The sequence below is a fragment of the Limulus polyphemus genome, unplaced genomic scaffold (assembly GCF_000517525.1).
Source record: "Limulus polyphemus unplaced genomic scaffold, Limulus_polyphemus-2.1.2 Scaffold546, whole genome shotgun sequence".
Classification (NCBI taxonomy): domain Eukaryota; kingdom Metazoa; phylum Arthropoda; class Merostomata; order Xiphosura; family Limulidae; genus Limulus; species Limulus polyphemus.
In genome coordinates, this window is record NW_013666156.1 from 371,064 (window position 1) to 381,865 (window position 10,802).

The 10,802-nt window shown below is 37.0% G+C and overlaps 1 protein-coding gene across 1 annotated transcript in view; it reads left to right on the forward strand.

The window, feature by feature from the left end:
* Positions 1–1,444: 1,444 nt before the first annotated feature.
* LOC106459013 (GTP-binding protein Rheb homolog) overlaps positions 1,445–10,802 on the forward strand; it is a 45,148-nt gene continuing 35,790 nt past the window's right edge. Inside the window, exon 1 of the mRNA XM_013918581.2 lies at positions 1,445–1,566. Coding sequence (XP_013774035.1) covers positions 1,518–1,566 — 49 coding nt within the window. The 5' untranslated portion in view covers positions 1,445–1,517. The remainder of the gene's footprint in view (positions 1,567–10,802) is intronic.

Sequence of the window (10,802 nt, forward strand, 5' to 3'; positions counted from 1 at the left end):
TCCCAGGAAGACCAAAGGGGAAGTCTACTAAGTCTCCATGGGAAGGCCCACATGACATAATGGATCGTCTCTCACACATGACTTTCCGAATAAAATTTGGTCGGCGAGATAAGCCAAAGGTGGTGCATGCCAACAGGCTTTGGCATTATCACAGTCCAGGACATTTCAGTTGGGACGAATTGAACAATGGAACAAAAGATGTCGCTGAAGACATGTCACCTGAAAAAGCCACTGTCAAAGAAGAAACTCTACCCGGTTTTGAGAAAGAAAACACTGAATCCCTTGATGAAGTTACTACCACTGATGTGACTGTTACCGATAACAGGACATTTCCTGATGGAGCAAATGAACCCCACGTGAAGCAGAAGCCAACGAGATGGAGACCAGTGCAGAAGAAGATACGTCCCATAAAATTAAGAGACTTCTTTGAATTTTAATTTTATGTTTGTAGTGCTTGTAAATTCTGTACATTTAATTAAGTTATTGTTAATTAACTATTGGTTTAATTTAAGTGGCTATTGTTTGGGACAAACAGTACTAAGGAAGGGAGTCACGTGACATTGGTAACACATAATGTGTATCTAGAATATCCGCGAAAAACACTAGTGTGTTACGAAGCGGAAGTCTAGTGACGCTGGTAGCACGTGATGAGTGTCTAGAAGATTCTCGAAGAGGCTACGCGGGCGGTATTATCGTATATAAGTGCGCTAGACAAAGGGGTAGAGAGTGGGCAACCAAGGACAGCAGTTACAGTCGGTGGGAACCGAGGATAGCAGATACAGAGATCGGAACTATAGTTGCTGACAGGCAGAGATAGAGACAGACAATTGAGTCAAGCGTGGTAATATAGTGAGTGAATTGTTGTGAATTATAGCGTGTGTTTAAGTTAAAGTAACTGTGGAAATTAAGTGTATTGCAAAGTTGTATTGAGGAAGAATAAACTAGTTTTATTTAAGAAAGGACTTGTATTGCAGAAAAATTAACAAACGAACATACAGAGACGTAGCATTTGATTAAACTTTATCTTATTGCGCAGTATTGCTTTTCCTATTTTATTTTGTGTTCTTTATTCCAATAATTTGGCGGAATACACTTTGAGTTATTTCAGCTGATATTTCCCCCTTTTTGCTATAAGCATTCCAAAAACATATTTCTAATTTAAGTTTTAACGACTTTCATTGTGTTACAGAGAATGTGTAATCGCTTGAAAATTATACGTATAAAATGTTCTATGAAATGTTTTCCAAAGATAAAGAGAGTAATTATATATTTGAGCCAACTTTTTATGCGCTATCATGTGATAAAAAATCCTCTACAAATAAGCCACGCATTTAAAATAACACCATTAATATTTTATGAATTTTTGAAACCAAAGTATTGTTTTTAAGTTTTTCTAGTGTCTTTTGTCACCGAATGAGGGATATTGTGTCAGGCTTACCCATTGAGGTATAATATTATAGTGGTCTTAACGTATTTAAATTACGTTTAGTGAAAAATAATCAAAAAGTGAGGTTATTATGGCTCCAAGACAAAGAAAGATAGCTATCATGGGTTTTCGATCAGTTGGTGAGTGTCTTAAGGTTATAGGAAAATGTGTTTAAAACTATTAAATGGGGATTTCATAAGGTATGTTACGACCGTTAGTAATAGTAATAATACTAATGCTTGTATTGTTAACCCTAACTAGTCTAGTGAAGGAAACGAAGACGTTAGTCTCCGAATCTCACTCTTGCTATAGTATAGCTCTACCAGTGGGGCTGATGTTGATAAGTATATAACATTAGCAGCCTTAAACATGCCCAATTCGTATTTTTGAGATGACCCATTGGAAATTCAATTTCCTTCAAAATCAAAGTTCATCTTAAAGTTAAATTTCAACAGTTGAAGACATGCTATTACCATTATTATTATTAAAATAGTAAACTAAATATCTATTACTTAGATAAATTCTTGCAATGAATGAAAGTATAATAAAAATAATCACAGCAATATTGATAGGCCAAGCAGGTTGTTTCAGAATAGGTCTGATCTACTCATCACTACAACACTTTACAATGATAAGCAAAGGCCTTTAGGTATACCTAACCTGACTTCACTACTGTTTGTATTGGGAAATGAGGGCTATATTTATTTACTTTCACAGCTACGAGTACATGCTAATGATCACAACATCAACAACCACTTGATAGTATTGCCTGGGCTAACTGCCTTAGATCCCATCTAAATTTAAACACAAGCACTGATTAGTTGAATTGAGGGAAAGAAGAAAAAGAAAATGGTGTGAAATTAGTAACGTGTTGTGCAACTGTAGATCTTCAATCCTGAAAAAACATTATGTGCTGAATCTGCCATTAAACTCCTAGAAACAGAATTCGACTTAGGACTTAAAGAATGCAAGATAGTTCCAGACTTCCAAGAGTCCAGAACTGTTCTAGATGCAAGTTCTATTTGGTACAGCCGTATGCTTGAATGAAATGGGAGAAAATACTAAGTACTATAATGTAATTTTTAGTCATCATGGCGACTTGGATTTGTTAAGGCCTACTCTACTCTCACTTAGTTTCGTAGTAGATGTTGATTTGCCTTGCCAGAATCTGAGGTTACATATCACAAGAATAACAAATTGCCATCTGTTTTACATAATTATGCATGAATGTAATATCCATGTCTTCAGGTGAGCTGACATTTTAAAGGCAGCTAAAATATAATTGAAGTAGATGATGAAGGAAAATTACTTAAATGATAAACAGAATTGTGACTAAAAATAAAGTAGAATTTGCTACCTCATAGGCTGAAAAATCTGTGTATTAATATTTAATAATATTAAAATTTATATAAAATCAATAAGTTACTTTGAAACTGTCATAAGTTTAAATGGTTCTAAAAACACAGAAATGGAATTACACATTTTGATATTGCCATATTCTATTACATTGAAATGGTTTGGTACAATGAAACTGAAGTATATTGTCATATGATGTATTTAGAGTTGGATACTAGGGAAATAGGTACATCGATCTTATAATACCTCTTTGTATGAACAGTTTACTACATCTTAAAGTTTGTTGTTGTTTTGTTTTTTTTCCATGCACGTTCAAGCTTGTGATTCTAGAAACTGTTTACCTTCCCAAGCTATGATTGCCACAGCTGCATCAATATTAGATACTGCAGAATCAACAAATGTTGTCTTCATAGTGGCTTAATATTATTATTCTTTGGATCTATTATTTATTCATGGGCTGTGTTATATTGGTTCCAAGGTTATTATCTATATTGAGGTGAGGTTCTTGGTGGTGCAGAGTGCCTGATTCTGTCATTTAAGTTATGAAATTGTATCTAAGAATAATGATTACTCTTGAATAATAGAGGTTCAGAAATTCCTGTCATATTCTATGCCATAAAGATATAATATGGTACATTCCATTTATTTGGATTCTTAATGTTCAAGTAATGTTTTACACTTGAAATATTGAGCTTGTGCAGTATAAAACAAACATTTAGTGCAATGTAATAAATATCATGAATAACATATTTGTAACCAATGCTTAATGATTGAAGTTCATGTTTTGTTCTTTCCTTACATTTTCACAATCAAAGAACTGGTTTTCTTAGCATAATGGCAAGAGATTCTAGCATTCTAAGGTAGATTTTTTCCCTGGGATGAAAGACAGTGTAGAAGAAAAAGGAGGTAGGCAGGCAGGCAAACAATTGCATTCATTTAGGTAGTTGTTGGTAATATTACTGGTACTGTGGGTTTTTACACCTACACCGTTACTGAAGTGTGATCTCCAGAGGAGAGTGGTCTCTTCATATCAACTTCATCAAGATGTTGGCTGTTTTGAGCTTGTTGTCTTGTCTGTCTGATATCTTGTTATGGTCCATTTGGAAAACTCCACTGTTGTTTTTTATGTCAACAAACGGGCTTTCACATGCTCTTCGTTCAAACCTTTGGCCACCTGTTACCTCCCACAAACAAGAAGAAGAAGAAAATACATCTTTAAAGAAAGATAATATAGGAAACAAGTGGCCAAAGGTTTGAACAAAGATTATGTGAGAGTCTGAAGAATTAAATAGAGATTTTAGTCCAGAAGAAGAACTGGATGAATAGGACGATTGATGAAAAAGGCTCACTTAAGGTCTGTAAGAACTGGAGAAAGAAAATAATAATGCTATGTAATCAAAATCTGCATGAAGTGGGAAAGTACGGAAAGTGCTAAACCCATCTGCTCTTGCTCTATGTCTGCTATTGAGTTGGGGTTTTCTACAAGACTGATGTCTCTTCCAGGCCCTACTTCACAAGAAAGAAGTACAACACTAGATGTATGCTAGTAGAGTAAGAGAGAGCCTTTGCTTCCCCAGTCCCAACATGATGGAGAGTTCCCCATTGGATCAGTATAATCTGACTAGTATGGATGGAGTATTACGTGGAAGTGTAGTACAGGCTAGCCTGGTACATCTTGCATTCTTTTCAGGATGTAGATCTGGGATAATTTCTTCATGCACATGCTTTGTCTGATAAGTGCCTCAAATAAGTATTTCTCCAATTTGATGGCCTGACTTACTACTTTAGCCATACTACACAGTAATGCTCAACCCACTGTCTGCATTATAATAGCTGATCAAGCACTCTTACATTCAGCCCCCAGTGCAACACTTTAGCACCATTTTGATATTATCAGCTCTACCACCTTCATTTGATGACAAGTATTACCTGCTTCAAATGGTTTGGGCTCCTACTGTGTAAAGCTCTACTAGGCTCTACCACCATCACCTAGTAGGTGTTACACTCTATTACGGTTTTCCATTTTTTTATGCTGTGTTTTCAGAAATGAACTCATCTTTGTATCTTTATCTGCACAATTTCTCAAAAGTTTTCTATAAAGAAAAATATCCAACATAAAGCAGGATGACATCATCCAAAAAGGGGAAGCCAAGGTTCCATTTTCTTGCATTATGCATCAGAATCGTGTATATTTGCATATCTTTGTATTTTACATTGTGGTAAATATGAGTAAAAATTTAAATCAGTTCTTTTGAATCTTCCAGAGAAAGCATCGTCTTGAGCTTCCCCACATTAATAAAAGAAGGGAAAACTTTTTCTTTTATATATATAAGTAGACTGTAGGTGTAGAAAATTTCAAGCAAACCTTTTCTGCCTATGTTGATAGCTCTGACAAATTTTTAAGACAAATCAACCCTTTTTTAAAACCATGCTGAGAAGTATTTAAATGCAAACTCTCCTGATCCTTTTTTAAATTACATATACTTCTGACAACATTCCAACATCATAACAATAACAGGAGTCAAAGTAATAAGACTTTTAAGTTTCTTTTATTATCCCCTAACTGTTTTTATTTTAATTATAAGTAATATAGGCATCTTCAAAGTACCAAAAATTTCTCTGACACTGAAAGACTTGAAAAATTCCAACTGGTGTATTTAAGTGTTTTACACTCACAAATGTTTAAACAATTTTATTTATTTAGTTAAAATTCCAGTTACTCTGCAAGCTTTTTTTACAGTCTTACAAAATATTTTCAATGATTTGGGTTTTATTCTCTAAAAATTTCTCAAACTTTTGTAAAACAAATACTTTTTCAACACAAATTAAAGGAAAAATATTTTCTACTTTTAAAGAAAATTGGTCATCTTGGGAATCTGTTCTCCTCCATCAGCAAAACGCTAATAAAAATAGCTTAGCACTTTATTCTTCAAACCGCAACACTCTGAGCTTTCCTAGTATAGCTTTGCACAACATTGAAACGAGCAGTTTGATTCAGCTAATGTTTAGTTCCAATACATAATAGCTTTTCTCAATTTGTGCTGACCTTCATATGTGCAATTTTTGCTTGACACTAGCTTTGAGGCTCCCACCTAACTTCACATGGTATAGCTGCATTGTACCATGTAATTGAGCATATGATATCCCTCCATCAATAGGAGTGCAACACACTCCTAGCACAGCTGACTCTCTCTATATTGTAGATCACACTCATCACTTTTCAATTTGGCTCTTGTGTGTAACAGCGTGTCTTTTTTTCTCTTGGTCATTTTTTCAAGTGGAAGTGTCTACACAGACATTGCCTATTGTTGGATTTTCACTTCTAACATTTGCTGCACCTGCAGATTTTGTGGCCATATGCTTCTACATTATTGGTATCAGTAACTTCCAGTTTGTCTGGTGTGAGACGACAAGACGTTCATGCTAGTATCACAACTACATTGGTGTCGAGTTTGTCTTTGTCTGTTGGGAGATCTGATATTTTTTGTGCAGTGTGTGGTGTAGTAGTTTATGCAGCCTGTTTTTTTTATACCTTATGTACCTCCACCTATGTTTCTAGTTCATGATAGAAGGGATTTTGCCAGTTTTTTCCCACTGCCTACCTTATCTTATACCCATGCTGTCTTGAATCTACCCAAGACTTTTTTGGAAGTAGGTTTTTCAGGTATGTTTCACTCCTTCTCTTTGTAAATCTTTTCCTGCTTCTTCTTTTTATGTTTTCTACTTTCTATCCAGATGTGCTACTGTATCTTAATTTTCTTTTACCATTATTTTGGGGAAGGAATTCCTCATCCTCCATCCATTGTACCTCTTATGACTAGGCCTTACTTCATTTTATATTGCCTTTTTTTAGGTTACAGTTTTTCACCTTCATCTTACACTCTCTAACCTTTTCCATTATTTATCCTCCATTCACCTTCTTTCTATGGTAATCCACCATTCCTCTCAGAGGTTTTTTGGTGGATGCTAGTTCGATAATTTTTTTTCTTCTGTGATGTGTTTATCTTTCTCAGACTTGTCCTTTTATATTTGATGGGGAGTGATGCTTTTATTACTCAAATTTGTTTGCCTCTCTTTTGTCTTATATGCCTTTGTCTGACTCATTTCATCTGCCTGTGTGATTTTAATAGAGTGCTTGTTTCTCTGGGGTCATATGTTGGGGGCCATATGCCAATATTATTCCTTATCTTTACCATTTCACTGACTCTTGTGCTCCTTCTTTGCCTCTCCCTATCTCCTTTTCCAACTGATTCCTCTCCTCTTCTTGTCACCACTTCCTGTTCCTCAGTTCCCATCTATCTCCCCACTGCTAACAGACTTCAGTGCTGTCAGTCTTTATGGTGACTATCCTATGAGTTCAGGGTCAGTGGGTCCTGTTTTTTTAGGTTTACAGACATTTGCTTTCCAGTTGATTTTGAAGTACTAGGAGTTCTGTCAGAGAGCCTTACCGTTTGTTTTTCCTCTCCTAGTCTATTGTCTCCTGTTCCCATTACTTTTCCTCCTCCCAGGGATCTTGTTTCTTGCAAACATCTGTGGCAGTGTTAAACCTAATGACTAAAGACTATCATACTATTTCTAGAATTTATTTTCATCTTCTCATGGTTCCTGAGGAATCTGGTCTTAGTCATTTTATGCCTAAATCTGTTTCTCGATATCCCTCGATTTATTATTGAAATTTTTCTCACCCTAAGGTGGTCATTTGCCTCAGGTCTTGAGAAGATTGTTGTGGACTTCTTGGATGCTTCTTTTTTCATTTGGTTCTGTCCCAATCAGCATCCTACACCAATCCTCCTCTTCTCCTTCAGGAGGCAGTGAGTCCGGATTAGTTGGTCAACCTGGACAAGTTGCTTCTCACACCTATTTAGTTTCTCATTCATTTAGGTGTTTTTCAGTTTGCGGCTCCACAACACCCAGCCTTCTCTTCCTTTGACAAACACGGAGTGATTAGTTTCCCATGCTCTATCCTTTCCTTTTCTCACTGTGAGGTTCCTCAATCCTCTGGTGTTCCAGTGGCTATGTTCTTGTCTGGGCACTCCTTTTCTCAATGCTTTTGCTACTTGTCTAAACACCATACCTCCTCTTTTATGATCCCCTGTTTCTCATCCCTCAGCTCTTGCTGTGGATGCATTCACTCAGGGCTGGTCCAACCTTTTTCTTTTTGTCTAACTTACTATTTGTCTTCTCCCTCATGTGCTTTCCCTTGTTCCTGTCACTACATGTCACGTCCTCCTGCTGGCTCACCACTGGCTGGCTCAGTCGTGATTTTTCTCTATTGAACTCCAGTTCTCTCATCCTCTACCTCTGTTATCTCCCTACTCCTTCAACCTCACTCTTCTCTCTCCCATCTAGCAGTGTTGTCACTCTGGCTTCATGTGTGGGTTTTGTCCAGTCCCTTCCAAGATGTTCCAGACTCTTCATGTGTAGCCTTCCTTCTTTCTCATTGCATTCATTCTTCCTCCCCCCTTTGTCTATCCATGAAAATAGTGCACATTCCATATCTGGTCTCTGTTTCATGCATTCTCCCCTCCTAATCCTTCTGTCCCCCATCTTTATGAATTTTTATATGGCTGTTCATGCTTGGCTTATCACTTTCGGCCATTGCTGGCTACACGGCAGCTCATACTTTTGGATTTCCCATTATCATCGTGTATTCTCCTGTCCTTCTTTTTTTTAACCACCTTTTTCCTCCTCATCCAGCAATCTTTGTTGTTTCAGGCCAGAATGTTGTTCTTCATGGTCTTACTTTTACTCACTTTGCACCTTTTGTTTCTTGTATCATCTTTCCTTTAAATCCTGTTTCTTCTTTTTTGCCTGTGACTGTAGAAGATCTGTCATGTTTGCCATTGATACTTCCTGTATTCTTTTCCATTGTTATTATATTGTTCATTATCCTGCTTGTGAGTTTCACCCTAAAACATCTGTGACTTATGAAGGGGAATGGGAAATTTTGTCCCTTCTGTGCATTTTGTCATTTGACCAGCATTACTTCTTTTCACAGTTCACACTACTGCTATTTATTCTATAGAGTTCCTTATCTCCCCAAGATATTTTTCCCATTATCCTTAAGGGATAGTTACAGCAGTTCATCTATTTAGCCTATGATTCATTGGATGTATATTCACATTGACTCTTTTAGGTCTCCTCATGCCAAATCCAAAATCTTTTTTTATCTGGCTGCTCACTTCCATCATCCATTGTTGGAGTTTGTGCAAACTAACATGTGGACTGCCCCTCATACTTTCACCACATGTTATCTTGATAATCTGGGTGTCTCTTCTTTGGAATATTGACTTTTTCCCATTGCCATTTTACATCACTTACCAACTCTGACTGAGTAAGTTCTTTTTCTATATATATTCCCTTTACAGTGGACTATTTCTACATATCTGGATCCTACTCAGTGGCAAGTGGTGCCTGCTCAGGAATACTTAATTTTATATGTGCACCATGCGACCTTTAAGGTTTATAATGCTCAACGATGAGATGGGATGTTCCATAAGTCTACTTGAAAGTCTCTTGCAATATATTGCTTCATAAATAAGGTCTATTCCAAACTGTACCAACTCGTGGACTACCATGAGTAAAGAAGTGTCAGGATTGCCGCACATCCTTCTGGTCCTAGTTGTATAAACAGAACCAGCCTGCTTTTCAAAATAGGGTTTTTGTTGTCACCTATTACACAGTCTTAAGGTGTTGTATTCCTCTGTGATCCCCCCACCCTTATAGTGGATTACAGGAGTTCTGGCCACTTACCAGTTCCTAGCTGTTGGGGTAGGGAACTGTAAAGGCTTCCTCCTGAGTGTGACCATTTCCAGTCAGCTGAAAGTAAGCAGTAGTGTTATGTTGTTGTAGATGATGTGTACCCTCCTCTTACCACAAACCAAAAGACACGTACTTGATGCCACCTGGTTTTAGACTGGATAAATCTGCCACATAATGTTCACCCCTCTGGCTGGCTTTTCCCCATCCTACTACTGCTCGGATGTCAGTTCTTGAGCAGTCTAGTATTGGACCAGTCAATATAAATCCTCACACATCCTACTACAAACCAGACAAAAAATTCCTGACACGACCTTGTTTTGAATTGGAGTTGACCCACCATACTTGCATTCCCCCTTCGTACCATTGCCTAGATATTGGGTTACCAGGTGGCCTGATGTTGGTTATATACTGGCTCTGCATACACATGCCCTGCCTAGGTTGCTGGAATGGAAGTTGTTTTTCCCTTCTATTTCCTGGTCTTGAGACTCTCTTACTTCTGTGTACCAGAATACATATCCGATGCTGCCTGGTTTCGGACTGAAGTTGACCCACTGAGTACTTTCTGATGTGCCCTAGCCACTTAACCCCATCTAGTGCATCCATTTCCAACATTGGACTTGCATACTTTTTGCCTGGCTTGGTAACACACATCTTGACTGCAAGCGAGGAGTATACCCTGGTATAGATGTGTGGTCTCCCATGGATGTGACCCTATGTTTTAGGGTAGTATGCTCTTTGAGCATCTTCTGATGGGGGCTTATCTAGGTAAATCACATGAAGTTAGGTGAAAGCCTCAAGGCTAGTGGTGAGTAAAAATTATACATATAGAGGACAGCATAAAACAAGGAAAGCTATTATGTGAATGGAGGTAGGTATCTATTGGAAATACATTTTCAGTCTTGGAAAATGTTAACTTTTGTTTATCCTTTTGCTTCAGTTAGTATTTAGTTTTATTTACCAATAGGGCTTCATTAATTCATTGGAAATTCATCATTTTATTTTCCTTTTATAGAGAAATGTTTACACCTAACACCTTGGTTGCATTGAGTTAGGACATGGTATGTTTTATGAACCACCATTTCTAGAATTAGCATGCTCCCTCATAATACATAAATATACTGGCTTGGCTTGTCATTCCAATAGATATATTAGGTCATTAAGAAATTAATGTGGCCTTTTTTTACATGAGAAAACCTGAACAACTTGTATATCAAAACAAAACATTTAATAAATGCAATAGTCTCAATTTTTATCGATG